Source organism: Bubalus kerabau, chromosome 9, assembly GCF_029407905.1.
Source record: "Bubalus kerabau isolate K-KA32 ecotype Philippines breed swamp buffalo chromosome 9, PCC_UOA_SB_1v2, whole genome shotgun sequence".
NCBI classification, from domain to species: domain Eukaryota; kingdom Metazoa; phylum Chordata; class Mammalia; order Artiodactyla; family Bovidae; genus Bubalus; species Bubalus kerabau.
In genome coordinates, this window is record NC_073632.1 from 54,033,633 (window position 1) to 54,051,330 (window position 17,698).

Sequence of the window (17,698 nt, forward strand, 5' to 3'; positions counted from 1 at the left end):
CAGCGTTTTGGGTTTTGTCTGTTTATTCATGAGGAGGAATGTATTTTTCAGTTCTAAATTTACACTTGGTTCTTTTTAGTATTTCTCTTTCATCATTCATTATTAGCATAGTTTCCTTTGCCTAATTAGCCTGATTGTAATAGCCAACCTAAAGTTTTTCTCTGAAAACGTCAATATCTATTATCATTTTGGGATTAGCTCCTCTTAATTTGTTTTCTCCTGATAATGGGTCAATTTTTGTAGTTCTTCATGGGTTGAGTAATTTTGGACTATATCTTGTATATTGTGAATATTTTGCTGTAGAAACCTTGGATTCTGTTACATTATTGAGGAGTACTGATATTTTTGGCTTAGCGTTCAATCAACTTGGTTAGACACAAATTGTAAATTTTCCCTCAGCCTAGAATGAGTGGTAATTAAATTTTCACTTCAGACTGTGCACTCTGACCTTTGAATGTATAGCTGAAGGGTCAGTGAAAGACATGAATCGAGTTTTATACCCAGAATATAATGTTTTCCTTTCATTGGCTTGTTCCTTTCTGAGATTCCCCCAACTCCTACTCCATTCTCTAGCAGCCCTAAGTACTTCAGTCTTCTTCCCTAGGTTTGTTTACCCAGAGAGATGGCTGATTTTTCTAATGAGCTTTTAGCCACCCTGCCCAACCTTGCAACTGTTGGTCTCCTCAGAGAAAAGCAAAAACATAAAACATTTTGCTGATTTATTCCTCCAAGTTTTGACTTGTTTCAAAATCTGCCTGCTGTATTCAGAATTGGTATCTTAGCTAATTATATTAAAAATACAAGATTGATTTTTGTATATTACAAAAATAATTAAGCAGATTTTTCCACATATGTTGTATTATATTTGAGTTAGTAAAGCAGGAAAATAGAGTAGCAGAATAATAATATGTACCTTGTAAGATTTCTATAAAACATTAATAAGATAATGTATATGGAATACTTAGCAGAATCTCAGACACAAAATAGGTGTTCAGCAGGTGGTAGATCCTTACCTTTGGCCATAAGTTAATGCCAAGAAAGTCACTACTATTCATCTTGTTTCATAAATCCAAGGCAAAAAATATAGTTGGATCTATTAACATTGGACTATAAAGGAATGACTGACTATTAGGGAAAGTCTGTTTAAATTTCTTCTGGAGTGATGGCCTCCTGGAGGGAATATTGAACTGAAATCATGCTGCGTAAGAGTCTCAGCAGGTCTCTAGTTCTAGCATATACTTTGAACTTTACTAGACCTCTCAGAGCAGATAAAGGAAGGTTTTCATTGATCTTTCATATTTCTGAGTGTTAAACTTGAATCTCCAGATTTGATTAATAAACATCACATACTTGGAGGTATTTTTTGTGTACCCAAAAGATTTATGCTTTTTTTTTTTTTTTGCTTTTATTCAATAAAGTAAGATTTAATTGGCCACTTAACAAAGGCTCATATTCTATTGTAAAAGTCCCTATATATAATCTATGTTCCATTTAAAGCTTAGCAATATGAATGATTAGTGGGTGTACATGTGCTTGTGTCTATATGCATGCATGCTAGCTAATACCTTTTTAAAAGAATATTTCCTATACATCCTGAGTCCTCAGTTTAAACTCTTGAGTTCCAAACTTTAAAGGAACTGTCTAATTATCTTTGGGTAACAAGATATAAAGTTATTTTACTTTATATTATTTTAAAGAATATTTTCTACAAAGTTTTATCCAAGTTAATATATTCCAAAGCTAATGCATTGTAACCAAAGAAGAATTCTACATGGTAAAGATTATAGAAATGCCTTTGTTTCATGCAATCCTGAAATGGTCTTGGAACATAAAGCGGATTTGTTTCAGAAGCTGGCCAGGAAACATAAATTGCTAAGAAAGTATAAAAGCATGTTGGAGTTGAGCCAGATATTACCCCCTGAATTAAAAGAGTAATTTAAAAATCAGGACATTGTTTTCTAACCAACAGTTAACATAGGGATTTCAGATAGGGAAAGATATATTTTGATTAATTTTGCCCTTTTCAGAAGGAATCTGGCAGCTTTGTCCTTCACCAGCTGGAGTTTATGTAAGGCCTTATGGAACTAGTCAGGCAACAGGGAAATAACAATAATCTAATCTTCATGGCCTGGATGCTGCCTTGCGTGAGCAGTTTGTTTAAGTAAAGTATTTTTCCAATTCCCTGCCAGGGGGGCTGAGAACACAAAGGTCCTGCGCTGGTTTCCCTTGTGTGACCAGACTTCTCGGTGTCAAGATCCTCAGGGAGAAAGGCAATGGAAGATGTTATGATTAATGATACCTCTCTAAGTCTAGAATAAACAGCCATTACCTTTTAAATTTAGGAGAGGGTTAAGTTGGCAATTTTCCACTGACTTTGATTCATCATAATTGGCACAGTTTTTAGTTAAATGCCAGTAACCACTGCTGTATGGCCAGATTCCTGCTGGGTGCAGCTCTTGGGATTTTGCCTTGTTTTAAATTTTGTGGGTCTGCTTTGCTTAGCCTCCTTATTTGTTGTTGTTTAATTGCTAAGTCATGTCAGACTCTTTGCGACCCCATGGACTGTAGCCCACCAGGCTCCTCTGTCCATGGGATTTTCCAGGCAAGAATACTGGAGTAGGTTTCCATTTCTTTCTCCAGGGGATCTTCCCAACCCAGGAATCAAACCCGCATCCTCTGCTTGGATTTTTTTTATCACTGAGTCACCTGGGAAGCCCTAGCCTCCTTACTTGGCTAAGATCAATTTAGGTACCAGGACTAGTATTGTTTTTTCTCTGAAACAAATAATCAAATACACTGGTTATTTCATCTGGAATTGCATTTAGAGTTTTGCCAATACTAAGTTTTCCAATGCCATGGCCAGTTTCTGGAACAGAACCTATCACAGTGCATATCATCTAAAATATTTACTGATTAGATGAAGATTTATTTGTAAAAGAGAAATATATGTAACAAAAATATGACCTTTTAAGTCCAACACATAATTGTGTTCTCCTGTATTTCTTCTTTTGTTCCACTAAAGAAATAAGATAACTTCCTGACCTGTATACTCTTTGAGCTATTTCACATCAAAATGTAGCTACACATCAAGGAGCAAAGCTAGAGGGTAGTCATTGTAGCTAGAATTTATATATTATGGTCAACTTTTGCTCTTTGCTCTTTTCTAGCAGAAGTTCCAGATTTTCTTTAATTTATAACTTTCCCTAATTAACTCAGGACTTTCTCTAATTATTATATTTAGTCTTTGTAAATTGGATAATATTGATTTTTATGATCTTTATACTATTTTATTATATATATATATTTAAAATCTTATTTTATATTGAAGTTTAGTTGATTTATAATGTGGTAGTTTCAGCTGCATTGCAAAGTGCAGTTTTATATCTATATATATATATAGATATAGATATACATACACATATATAACACCAGGGTCATATATATATAGATATCTGAGTTATAATAGTTTTTTTATACTTTTTCAGATACTTTTTCCCATGTAGGTTATTACAAAGTACTGAGTAGAGTTCCCTGTACTCTATAGGAGGTCTTTGTTGATTATCTATTTTATATACAGTATTGTGTATATATTAATCCCAACTTCCTAATTTATCAAGTCATTTGTATTTATAATTTATTTTTCTCTTGAAAAGGAAAAAAATATTACACTAGATTTTTGTTTTGGATTTTAAATAAGCCTCTTCTAAATAGCAATATAAGGTATATTTGGATTGAGTCAATGAGAAATCAACCCACTAGCTATATTATATTACATGCATAAAATATAGAACCACTAAGATGTTAGCATGATCTCAAATTCTAATTCAAGAGAAACTTTCCTTATTCCTAATGTCTTCACTCTATGGGTCCACTAACTGGTTTCATTGTCTGAAAAACCCTTAATTGGCAAATATTTGGTTTTAGTCCTCTGTTTAGTATTCTAGAAATGGGAAGCTTTTAAAATAAAATGATGAAATGAGGAAGGGAATCCAAGGCATATCCTGATTCTGCTTTCTGCAGGAATATGTCTCCTCCTCCCAAAATTCTCAAGGAAAAGACATAATACAAGAACGATAATACTTTTTTCTTAATTAGGGTTCTGACCTCAAATTATTGCATATAACTCCTGTAAGTCAGATAGACCACATGAAAAGCTTATTTTGGTTAGGGTAAGTGGCTAAGCACTTTCTTCCTTTTATTTACAGATCTGAATTTGAGAGCTTACCATGATAAAGAACTAAAAACTAACCAAACAAACAAAAACAAAACCAGAACACCTGCATGGGGAAAATAGTCCCCATGAGAAATGATATGAAGATGCTTCAATAACTACAAGTAATTTTGTTATGATTACATCAGTTCTTCTTCAACTATTTGCTCTCATGGGCTATAACCCAGAGCCTCTAACTACTGGAAATAACTTCACCAAAATGTAGTTTTCATGGAACTAATCTATGAAGACAGCTTCTGCTACATCCATTGTTTCTCTCAGTTTTACTCTGTACACTCACCTTTCTTGAAAAATTAATTTTTATTGGAGTATACTTGATTTACTAATCAAGTTTCTACTATGCAGCGGAATCGATCGGCCAAACGTATACATGCATGTGCTTCCCTGGTAGCTCAGACAGTGGTAAAGAATCTGCCTAAATGCAGGAATTCAGTTCAGCCACTTAGTCGTGTCCAACTCTTTGAAACCCATGGACTGCAGCATGCCAGGCCTCCCTGTCCATCACCAACTCCCGGCATTTACTAAAACTCCTGTCCATTGAGTCGGTGATGCCATCCAACCATCTCATCCCCTGTCGTCCCCTTCTTCTACTGCCTTCAACCTTTCCCAGCATCAGGGTCTTTTCAAATGAGTCAGTTCTTCACATTAGGTGGACAAAGAATTGGAATTTAGGTCAGCATCAGTCCTTTCAATGAATATTCAGGACTGATTTCCTTTAGGATTGACTGGTTTGATTTTTCAGTCCAAGGGACTCAAGAATCTTCTCCAACACCACAGTTCAAAAGCATCAATTCTTTGGTGCTCGGCTTTCTTTGTGGTCCAACTCTCAGGTCTATACATGACTACTGGAAAAACCATATGACTATTTGGACTATTGTTGCAAATTAATGTCTCTGCTTTTTAATGTGTTATCTAGGATGGTCGTAACTTTTCTTCCAAGGAGCAAGCATCTTTTAATTTCACGGCTGCAGTCACCATCTGCAGTGATTTTGGAGCCCCCCTCAAAGAAAAGTCTGTCACTATTTCCACTGTTTCCTCATTTATTTGCCTTGAAGTGACGGGACTAGATGCCATGATCTTAGTTTTCTGAATGTTGAGTTTTAAGCCAACTTTTTCATGCCTCTCTTTCACATTCATTAAGAGGCTCTTTAGTTCTTCACTTTCTGCCATAAGAGTGGTGTCATCCGCATGTCTGAGGTTATTGATATATCTCCCAGAAATCTTGATTCCAGCTTGTGCTTCAGCCAGTCCAGTATTTCTCATGATGTACACTACTGCATATAAGTTAAATAAGCAGAGTGACAATATACAGCCTTGACGTACTCCTTTTCCTATTTGCAACCAGTCCATGTCCAGTTCTAAATATTGCTTACAGACCTGTATTCAGATTTCTCAGGAGGCAGGTCAGGTGGTCTGGTATTCCCAAATCTAGAAGAATCTTCCACAGTTTTTTGTGATCCACACAGTCAAAGGCTTTGGCATATTTGATAAAGCAGAAGTAGATGTTTTTTCTGGAACTCTCTTGCTTTTTCAATGATCCAACAGATGTTGGCAATTTGATCTCTGGTTCCTTTGCCTTTTCTAAAACCAGCTTGAACATCTGGAAGTTCACAGTTCATGTACTGTTGAAGCCTGGCATGGAGAATTTTGAGCATTACTTTGCTAGCGTGTGAAATGAGTGCAATTGTGTGTTAGTTTGAACTTTCTTTGGCATTGCCTTTCTTTGGGATTGGAATGAAAACTGACTTTTTCAGTCCTGTGGCCATTGCTGAGTTTGCCAAATTTGCTGGCATATTGAGTGCAACACTTTCACAGCATCATCTTTTAGGATTTGAAATAGCTCAACTGGAATTCCATCACCTCCACTAGCTTTGTTCATAGTGATGCTTTCTAAGGCCCACTTGACTTCACATTCCAGGATGTCTGGCTCTATTTGAGTGATCACACCATCGTGATTATCTTGGTCGTGAAGATCTTTTTTGTACAGTTCTTCTGTGTATTCCTGCCACCTCTTCTTAATATCTTCTGCTTCTGTTAGGTCCATACAATTTCTGTCTTTTATTGTGCCCATCTTGGCATAAAAGTTTCCCTTGATATCTCTAATCTTCTTGCAGAGATCTCTAGAATTTCCCATTCTATTGTTTTCCTCTATTTCTTTGCACTAATCACTGAGGAAGGCTTTCTTATCTCTTCTTGCTATTCTTTGGAACTCTGCATTCAGATGCTTATATCTTTCCTTTTCTCTTTTGCCTTTCACTTCTCTTTCTTTCATAGCTGTTTGTAATGCCTCCTCAAACAACCATTTTTCCTGGGGATAGTCTTGATCCCTGCCTCCTGTTCAATGTCAGAAACCTCCGTCCATAGTTCTTCAGGCAATCTGTCTATCAGATCTAATCCCTTGAATCTATTTCTCACTTCCACTGTATAGTCCTAAGAGATTTGATTTAGGTCATAGCTGAATGGTCTAGTGGTTTTCCCTACTGTTTTCAATTTAAGTCTGAATTTGGTAATAAGAAGGTCATGATCTGAGCCACTCCCGGTCAGCTCCTGGTCTTGTTTTTGCTGACTATATAGAGCTTCTCCATTTTGGGCTGCAAAGAATATAATCAGTGTGATTTCAGTATTGACCATCTGATGATGTCCACGTGTAGAGTCTTCTCTTGAGTTGTTGGAATAAGGTGTTTGCAATGACCAGTGTGTTCTCTTGGCAAAACTCTATTAGCCTTTGCCCTGTTTCATTCTGCACTCCAAGGCCAAATTTGCCTGTTATTCCAGGTATTTCTTGACTTCCTACTTTGCATTCCAGTCCCCAATAATGAAAAGGACATATCTTATGGGGTGTTTTTTCTAGAAGGTCTTGTAGGTCTTCAAAAAGCCATTCCACTTCAGCTTCTTTAGCATTCCTGATCAGGGCATAGACTTGGATTACTGTGATATTGAATGGTTTGCCTTGGAAATGAAGAGAGATCATTCTGTCACTTTTAAGATTGCATCCAAGTACCGCATTTCAGACTTTTTTGTTGACTATGACAGGTATTCCATTTATTCTAAGGGATTCTTGCCCACAGTAGTAGATATAATGTTCACCTGCATTAAATTCACCCATTCCAGTCCATTTTATTTCACTGATTCCTATATTGTCAACATTTACTCTTGCCATCTCCTGTTTGACCACTTTCAATTTGCCTTGATTCATGGACCTAACATTCCAGGTTCCTATACAATATTGCTCTTTATAGCATCAGACCTTTCTTCCATCACCAGTCTCATCCACAACTGGGAGTTGTTTTTGCTTTGGCTCTGTCTCTTCAATCTTTCTGGAGTTATTTCTCCACTGATCTCCAGTAGCATATTGGGCACCTACCGATGTGGGGAGTTCATCTTTCAGTTTCCTATCTTTTTGCCTTTTCATACTATTCATGCGGCTCTCAAGGCAAGAATACTGAAGTGGTTTGCCATTCCCTTCTCCAGTGGACCACATTTTGTCAGAACTCTCCACCATGACCAGTCCATCTTGGATGGCCCTACATGGCATGGCTTATAGTTTCATTGAGTTAGACAAGGCTCTGGTCCATGTGATTAGACTGGTTAGTTTTCTGTGATTATGGTTTTCAGTCTGTCTGCCCTCTGATGGAGAAGGATAAGAGGCTTATGGAAGCTTCCCGATGTGTCAGACTGACTGAGGGGGAAACTGGTTCTTGTTCTGATGTAAGAGGCCATGCTCAGTAAATCTTTAATCCAATTTTCTGTTGAAGGGCAGGGCTGTGTTCCTTCCCTATTACTTGAGTGAGTGAAGTGTCCTGTCCAATTCTTTGTGACCCCATGGACTATAGCCTACCAGGTTCTTCCATCCATGGGATTTTCCAGGCAAGAATACTGTAGTGGGTTGCCATTTCCTTCTCCAGGAGATCTTCCCGACCCAGGGATTGAACCCGGGTCTCCCACATTGTAGGCAGATGCTTTACCATCTGAGCCTATGGTAGAGGTAATGAAGATAAATGGCTGCTGCTGCTACTGCTGCTAAGTCGCCTCAGTCGTGTCCGACTCTGTGCGACCCCATAGACTGCAGCCCACCAGGTTCCCCCGTCCCTGGGATTCTCCAGGCAAGAACACTGGGAGTGGGTTGCCATTTCCTTCTCCAATGCATGAAAGTGAAAAGTGAAAGTTATGTCTGACCCTTAGGGACCCCATGAACTGCAGTCTACCAGGCTCCTCTGTCCATGGGATTTTCCAGGCAAGAGTACTGGAGTGGGGTGCCATTGCAACCTCCTTCAAAATGTCCCATGCACACACTATCAGTGCCCCCAACCCAGCAGCAGGCCATCGGCAACCCACACCTCCGCCAGACTCTCTTGGACACTCACGGGCAAGTCTGGATCAGTCTTTTACCCCATCAAATCATCCATCCTAAAATGTTTCTTTTTATCCCAGTGTTTGTCTTCTGTCTTCAATGTTTCATTCAGATCCAGTATAGCCTATCATTTCAACAAGCCTGTTATCAGGGAAATGTTGGCCTCATGAAATGAAGCATTTCCTCCTTTTAAAATTTTGAAGGAGTTTGAGAAGGATAGACATTAAATCTTCTTTGAAATTTTGGTGGAATTCACCTTTGTAGCAATGTAGTGTCTGGTCATAGGTTTTTTTTCTGAGAATTTTTTGTTTACTGTTTCAATCTTTTACTAGTGATTGATCTATTTGGATTTTCTATTTCTCCATGATTCGGTTTTGAAAGATTGTATTCTAAGAATGTATCCATTTCTTTCAATTTGTTGGTTTGTCCAATTTGTTGGTGTTTAACTGATCATAACAGTCTCTCATAATCCTTTATATTTCTGTGATGTCCATGGTAACTTGTTTTCTTTCTTTCTTTCTCTTTTTATTTATTTGAGCCTGCACTATTTTTTTCTGAGTCTAGCTGAATCTGTCAATTTTGTTTATCTATTTTTTTTTCTTTTGATCTTAGTTTCATCACTCTTTTCTATTGTCCTTTTAGTTTCTTTTTTTTTTTTTAAGGTTTTTTAAAATAACATTTATTTCTTAAAAGTTAACATGTGCATAATAGGAAACCAAAAAGCACAAGAAGCAAAAAACGAAGTCATTCAGAATCACAAGCAGTTTACCATGACATGTCCTTCTAGGTCTCGTTTGTGTATCTTCACAACTAAGCAACCATTTTTATGTAATGAACACCTACAGTTATGTATCATGCTGTTTCACACATCATGAATATTTACCATTTCAAAGTCCCACTTTACTAATGTCCATTCTCATCATTGTTATTTCCTTTCTTTTACTGATTTTGGCCTTGTTTGCTCTTTTTCTCATTTCCTTATGTGTAAGATTAGATTGTGTGTTTGAGACTTTTCTTGTTTCTTGAGCTGGGTCTATATTGCTATGAACTTCTTTCTTAATATTGTTTTTTTTGTATCTCATAGATTTTTGTCATATTTTATTTTTCACTTGTCTTCAGATATTTGTTTATTACTCCTTTTATTTTTTTTATTGACTCAAGAATTGTTTAGTAGCATGGTCAGTCTCCATATATTTGTGCTTTTTACAGCTTTTTCTTTTAATTGATTTCTAGTTTCATACTACTGTGGTCAGAAAAGGTGCTTGTTATGATTTCAGTCTTTTGAAATGTATCAAGTCTTGTTTTCAGTCCCAATATATGGTCGAGAATGTTCCATGAACACATGAGAAAACTCTGTATTCCACTGCTTTGAGGTGGAATGTTCAGTGCATACCTATTAAATCTATCTAGTCTAATGTTTTATTTACAGCTGATGTTTCCTTGTTGACTTTCTATCTGCTTGATATATTCACTGATATAGTGAGTTGGTAAAGTCCCCAACTATTAATGTATTGCTATAAATTTCTCCATTTTGTTGGCTCATTAATAATTGCTTTATATATTTTGGTGTTCCTTTGTTATGCGCTAGCATTTTAATAAATGTTATGCCTTTTGATGGATTATCTACTTTGTCATTATATAATGTCTGTCTTTAACTCTTGTCACCTTTTTTTAGCTTGAAGTATATTTTGTCTGATATGAGTGTGGCTACTTACTTTTTTTCCTGACTGCTATTTGCTTGGAGTATTATCCTCATTCCTTCACTTTTAAACTGGAGAAGAAACAATTTATTCATATGCGTATGGCAGTCCACAGTTGAAGACAGTTTAGTAAAAAGAGATAGGGGTTATATACCTAACAGAGGAGATGGAAGGGGGGAGAAAAGATTTCTGTGGGAAGATCAAATAATCTCTTTTTTTTCTAGTTTTATTAAGATATAATCATATTATATATATATATATTAAAATATGAAACAACACTGTATAAGTTAAACATGTACAACATAATTTGACATGTATAATGGAAGCAGTTTTCACATATTGAGTTATAGGAAAGTCACTCTGACTTATACATGATTTAACTTGAATTTGATGCTAACCAGAATAGTCTGCTTGTGGCTTATTAAACATGTATTTTTACATCTGCTTTACCTGTTAAAGAAAAAAAAATACATTAAAAAATCAAAATGGAGTAACTGTGGTTCAGGCATCCAAAATGGAGCTGGGTAACCACTGTGAATGTGGTTTCAGAAACATCCTGTACTTCTGAGAACTTGAATTTTCTGAACTGTATCAGACTTAAGGACACCACTAGCTATTCTCAAAACAATGTCTGCTAGGAGCTGCTAGCTGCAACTTTATAGTCTCCTCTTGTGACTATGCAATCATTTTGACCCTAACCAATCTTTGCTTAATAAGCACCCTTACTTCTTGCCAGGTCCAGTTATAATTCTTGACAAATTACATAATTTTTCAGTTTTTACCTTTATAAATCCCCACTCATTTTGTAATCCAGCAGAACAAAATTCAAGTGCTTATTCAATCTGTTTCTCCAGGGCTGTAGTACTCAAGTTTGTCTTCAATTTATATTGTTTTCTATTTATATTACAAATTGTTTATTGATTATTTCCACTGACACATACATCATGAAATGATTACCATAATAAGTTTAGTGAACATCCATCATCTCCTGTAGATACAAATTTAAAGAAATAGAATTTTTTTCCTGGTAATCAGAATTCTTATGATTACTATTAATAATTTTCACATATACAGGGAAAAGTGAAAGTGAAGTCACTCAGTTGTGTCTGACTCTTTGCGACCCCATGGATAGTAGCCCATGGAATTTTTCAGGCAAGAGTACTGGAGTGGGTTGCCATTTCCTTCTCCAGGGGATCTTCCTGACTGAGGGATCAAACCTAGGTCTCCCACATTGCAGGCAGAGGCTTTACCTCTGAGCCACCAGGGAAGCCCTATAACATACAGTAGTATTAATTATATTTATCATGTACATTTTACATCCCTATGGCTTATTTATCTTATAACTGGAAATTGGTATTAATACTTTTTTCTATCCATTCATTCTGAGTCTTTGTGTTTAGAGCTGTTTGAGTCTCCTGTGGGTAGCATGTAGATGAGTTTTGCTTTTTAATCCACTTGTGTTTTTTGACTGGTGAATTCAATCCATTTACATTTAGGGTGGTCATCTATAGGCGAGAACTTACTACTGCCATTTAACCTATTTTCTCTTTCCTGGTTGGCCTATAGCTTCATTATTTCTTTTCTTTGTGTTTCTGTCTGCCATTTTAGTTTGTTGAGTTTCTGTGATATTTTTGTCAGTTTTCTCTTTTTTATGTTTTGTGTCTCTACTTTAGATTTTTATTTTCTGGTTACCATGCCATGCCGTGCTTAGTCACTCAGTTGTGTCTGACTCTTTGCAATTCCATGGATGTAGCCTGCCAGGCTCCTCTAACCATGGGGATTCTCTAGGCAAGAATACTGGAGTGGGTTGTCATGCCATCCTACAGGGAACATGTTCCCAACCCAGGAATCGAACCCAAGTCTCCCACATTGCAGGTGGATTCTTTACCATCTGAGTCACCAGGGAAGCCCATGAATACTGAAGTGGGCAGCCTTTCCCTTCTCCAGGGAATCTTCCTGACCCAGGATCGAACCAGGGTCTCCTGCATTGCAGGCGGATTCTTGACCAGCTGAGCTACCGGGAAACCCATGATGTATATATAAATGTCTCATAGATAAAATAGTGTTTTGTTCCTGCTGAAAGCATATTATATTCGTTTGCCTATACAGCTTCTGGCTTTACATCCCAGAAATTTCTCAGCGATTATTTCTTTAAGTCATCTCTCTGCTCCCTTCTTCCTTTCTTCTCCTTCTTCGTTATCCTTATACTGCTTTTTCTAATGGAGTCAGACAGTTCTTGCAGAGTATCTTAACTTAAAAATAAATTTATTTCTCTCTCTTCTTCTACCTGAGTCCTTTCTAGATTTCTATACTTGAGATGGCTAATTCTGTCTTCCATATGGTTTGCTCATATCCAAGGCTTTCTAATTCATTTCCTCATTTCATTTATTAAACTCTTTAGCTTCAGAATTTCTATTTGATTCTTTTTTACAGTTTCGATCTCTTTGGTAATGTATTCTTTCTGTTCACTAATTTTATTCCTGAGCTTATTTAACTGTCTTTCTAAGTTTTCTCATAGTTTGTTGAGTTTCTTCAGAACAGCTATTTCAAATTCTCTGTTAGAGCACAGCCTCCCATGACTTTAAGTTTGGTTTCTGGACAATTGGTATTTTTGTGTCATGTGATACCATACTACCATGATTTCTCATGATTGTTAATGAGTGAGCTATTCCTCTGCTAGCACATTTGAAGTAGTGAACACTTTTTTTTTTTTTTTACTTTTAATTCTTTCTTTCTTTTCTGTTTTTAACAGTCGGGCCTTGTTCTTATTTTGATAAAACTCATTTACTTTCATGCTAACAATTCAACAGGTTGGTATTTAGAGGACTTGTTTTTTTTCAGTAGGGGACACTATACACATTATGTGTTTGTTTTTTTAATCTGTGCTGCCACTGAGTATATTTGAGAATTGACACTTTCTGCCTTCCACCGTCTCTGCCAGAGGTGTTGCTGGTGTCCTCATCGCTGACGCTTATGCCTCTGGTGTTGCTGGTGCCTTGCTGCAGCTGGTGTCATGCTGTCTCCGGCATTGCCTGTAAGTACGCCAGGAAAACGGGTACCTCTGTCAGACCTATGGTTGTCGGGTTTGTGAGTGCTGCTGTCACGGGAGGTGTGTCAGTCATGGATGCTGTCTCTACTGCTGCTCATGGCTTCTCTGGGGCTGTAGGCAGTGGGTCGGGAATTGTGGGCACCACCTCTGCTGTCCACCAGGTTCTTGCTTCTCTGTGTGATGCAATCCACCTACCTTCAGATGGAGTGCTATGTGGAGCTCTCTGGCAACCTCCTGTTTTAGACAGAGGAAGCTTTGTTTTACTAGTTGTAGATTGAAGGGAGCGACAAAGGGAGCATTTATGCGACAATGATAATGATGTCACTCTCATAATGATGCTTCCCCCCGCTGCCGTCCTCTGTCATGTCTTCCCTCTCTTACCTCCTGGCTTTTGTAAAAGCTGTTCCATCTGCTAGTATCAGTTCTTTCTGTCTCTTCTCCAATAAACAAACTTCTACACCACATGTGTTCAGCTCTATGAAACATTTCCTGACTTTCAGTCTGTCAGCAATGGTTAGGTGTCCTTGTATAGCACCCACTATTTATTTTATACTGTTACTTATTGAGCTTTAGTGAAACTGATTATTCAATTGACTCTACCTCAGCAGCAGGAAGCTCTGTGATATCTCACTGTGTCTTCTAGCCCAGCACAATGGCTAGCACACAACTGGCATTCAATAAATAGGGTTAAATATATCAACAAGATTATGTTATTGGTCCAACATCATGATCTTCATGAAGCTATGGGATTGAAAATCTGGACTGAGATTGACCAGCTTCAGTGACTTTGCACTTAATTGGCAAACTATAGTGTCTCATTATTGCTTGGTTTTGGTGTTAGTTCAGTATTAGGTGAACATTTCCATTTATAAAACTCTAACTTTCCTACATTCATTATTTTAAAAAATTATACATGAAACCAGAATCATGATTATCTTTGTCCTTTATGTATTCCTCTCTTCATAATGCCTAAATGTTCTTTAGTATTATACACATGAGAAAATATTTTTCTATATTCTCATACTTCACATCAAGTATTTTGCAAACTCGAAGTTTGAATATGCAATTATCACTGGGCCTAACAGTCCTGGGTGGTCTATGCATCATGCATTTACTTTTCTATGAGACAGTTAGTCTCTGAATTACACTACAAAGTGTTTTATGGTTTCAGTAGGACTTTTGCATGCTAATATTCATAGCAACCCTTAGAAAGGATCATTATTCCTGAATTATAGCTGATGCCAATAGACATTTTTAACAACTAACGTACAGTATTCTATCTTAAGTTCTTTTGAATAACAAAATACAATGTAACCTTTCATAATACATATATATTATACCCTTACTAGTTACAAATTAGTTTTATATCTTTTAGAAATACCCTCAAGAAGAAATATGTTATTTAGTATTGGATATATAAGAGTTTTTTGCCTTTCTGTCTCTGTATAGGGCTTTGCTGATGGCTCAGCAGTAAAGAATCTGCCTGCCAAGCAGGAGACCCAGATTCAATCCCTGGGTCAGAAAGATCCCCTGGAGAAGGAAAAGGCAACCCACTCCAGTACTCTTGCCATGGACAGAGGAGCCTGGCAGGCTACAGTTCATGAGGTTGCAAAGAGTCGGATATGACTGAGTACTAAACAGAAACAGCAGCATCTCTGTATGAGATGGAAAGGTGAAAATGCAATTTTCCCTTTTTATAATGTTACTTTGAGGTGATCACCTGACACAATTAATCCTGAGCAGCAGAAAAATATGTGGTCTGTTCTTATACTCCTAAGAGACTTACCAAACTTGTCTGGCACATTCAAGGTCAGAAAACAAGACTTGTTTTGTATTTGTTTCTCATGCAGAAGAGTTTGCTCCATTAATTTTAATGAAAGGGAAATCAGCATAAATTCCACAGATTAACAGCGGTCTGTAAATTTGCTCTGATGAACATTGTATTTGTTTTACAACATATTTTCCATGTATTTGTCTATATTTTTCACTTTGTATTGAGCAAAGATAAAACTTATTTTCATGGAAATTTCAGAAATAGCATTTTGGTGATCACAGATGACTAGAACCAATGTATGCCTATTAAACTGCTCACAAGAGATGTCAAAGCTTCCTTCTTTTTATTTAGGTAGGGTTATTTCTTGACAGCCAAGCATTCAAGCTTGTACTTCCGTTAGATTGCTGACAAGATATTTGTCATATACATATGAATATATTTTTTCATACTTGACTTACCGCCTTATTTTATAGCTAAGTTTCCAAGCAGGTACATATAATTCTGGTTGTGAGAATGAATTGCTAAGGTTTAGATAGAAGTTTCTGTAGCTGGTGAAAAATGTTGGTTCATAAGCCATTTTCAGAAATATTTGGTGCTTTGTAAGAACAGTTGTGCAGTATCAGGCATATCTTATCTTTCTCTATGTCTATATATCATGAGAAACACTGGGCTGGAAGAAGCACAAGCTGGAATCAAGATTGCTGGGAGAAATATCAATGACCTCAGATATGCAGATGACATCACTCTTATGGCAGAAAGTGAAGAGGAACTAAAAAGCCTCTTGATGAAAGTGAAAGAAGAGATTGAAAAAGTTGGCTTAAAGTTCAACATTCAGAAAATGAAGATCATGGCATCTGGTCCCATCACTTCATGGCAAATAGATGGGGAAACAGTGGAAACAGTGTCAGACTTTATTTTTCTGGGCTCCAAAATCACTGCAGATGGTGACTGCAGCCATGAAATTAAAAGACGCTTACTCCTTGGAAGAAAAGTTATGACCAACCTAGATAGCATATTCAAAAGCAGAGACATTACTTTGTCAACAAACGTCTGTCTAGTCAAGGCTATGGTTTTTCCTGTGGTCATGTATGGATGTGAGAGTTGGGCTGTGAAGAAGGCTGAGCACCGAAGAATTGATGGTTTTGAACTGTGGTGTTGGAGAAGACTCTTGAGAGTCCCTTGGACTGCAAAGAGATCCAACCAGTCCATTCTAAGGAGATCAGCCCTGGGATTTCTTTGGAAGGAATGATGCTAAAGCTGAAACTCCAGTACTTTGGCCACCTCATGCGAAGAGTTGACTCATTGGAAAAGACTCTGATGCTTGGGGGCAGGAGGAGAAGGGGACAACAAAGGATGAGATGGCTGGATGGCATCACCGACTCGATGGAGGTGAGTCTGAGTGAACTCTGGGAGATGGTGATGGAAAGGGAGGCCTGAGGTGCTCCCATTCATGGGGTCGCAAAGAGTCAGACATGACTGAGAGACTGAACTGAACTGAACTGATACTTATATCCACATTTGTAGGTATATCGTTCTCTGTCTATTTATCTCTGTCTACATCTATGTCTGACCACCAACTTTGTTTTTTTGCTAAGAATAGGAGACTTAGTAGTGTGTTGCCTTCATGGGGAGGAATATGTTCTTGCTTTTTCTGATTCTACCACAGTGTATTTTTGAGTCCTCACTTCTAAAGACCAATCTCTTTCTGATTGGTGAGTCTTATAGTTAAAGCTCACTGTCGGGAGCCGCGTTAGGCATTACTGACAAAATGGAGGCATGGCCCCCAGCCCCCGCTCCTCATTCCGCAGGCACGGACCTGGGATTAAGGAATTAGGCCTTGTAATTCTGACTTGTCTTTTCCTCTCCTCGGCTGAGTTGACTGTAAAAGGAGTATTAAGATGCTTATTGTTCTTGAGAGGAGCATGAGAAGGCACAAAGCCTTCTGCAGCTGTGCTCAGAGAATAATTCATAAAGTTAATCGTTGACATTTTTTCAAGGACTTTTAGGAAAGAGTGTTCCAGGATGAGCACATAGGCCATATCTTGAGGCCATGGGAGGTATTGCTATTTGAAGCCTATTTGTGAGGAGAATGTTTATGACAAAGGAGTTTACTGAATTTAGGGCTTAGAAATAAATAAACAGTTAGAAGTTAAAGATTTAAGGAATGTTGTAAAGTTAGCATATTTTACTATAGCTTATAGAAGTTAGGAATTTTTAGAGACACTATGCTAGAAGCCTTTTTAAGAGATAGTGAGCTCAGGATGTTAGGGGCAAACAGGATTTAGGAAGATAAGTAGTAAATTGAGGAATGTAGCATGAATTATGGCACCCCACTCCAGTACTCTTGCCTGGAAAATCCCATGGACGGAGGGCCTAGTGGGCTGTAGTCCATGGGGTTGCTAAGAGTCAGACACGACTGAGCGACTTCACTTTCACTTTTCACTTTCATGCATTGGAGAAGGAAATGGCAACCCACTCTAGTGTTCTTGCCTGGAGAATCCCAGGGGCGGGGGAGCCTGGTGGGCTGCCATCTATGGGGTCGCACAGAGTCAGACACGACTGAAGCGACTTAGCAGCAGCAGCATTTTGCTCA

General features: G+C 37.6%; 1 protein-coding gene across 33 annotated transcripts in view; it reads left to right on the forward strand.

Annotated features, from left to right (window-relative positions):
• The window catches only part of LOC129619891 (uncharacterized), a 684,565-nt gene that overhangs the window by 439,456 nt on the left and 227,411 nt on the right, over positions 1 to 17,698 (forward strand). For all 33 annotated transcript variants that reach the window (XR_008698241.1, XR_008698242.1, XR_008698244.1 and 30 more), the window contains one exon: positions 13,224 to 13,316. Coding sequence is in view for 16 of the 33 variants with exons in the window: in XM_055535362.1 (XP_055391337.1) it covers positions 13,224 to 13,316 (93 nt within the window). In the remaining 17 variants the exon portion in view is untranslated. The remainder of the gene's footprint in view (positions 1 to 13,223; positions 13,317 to 17,698) is intronic.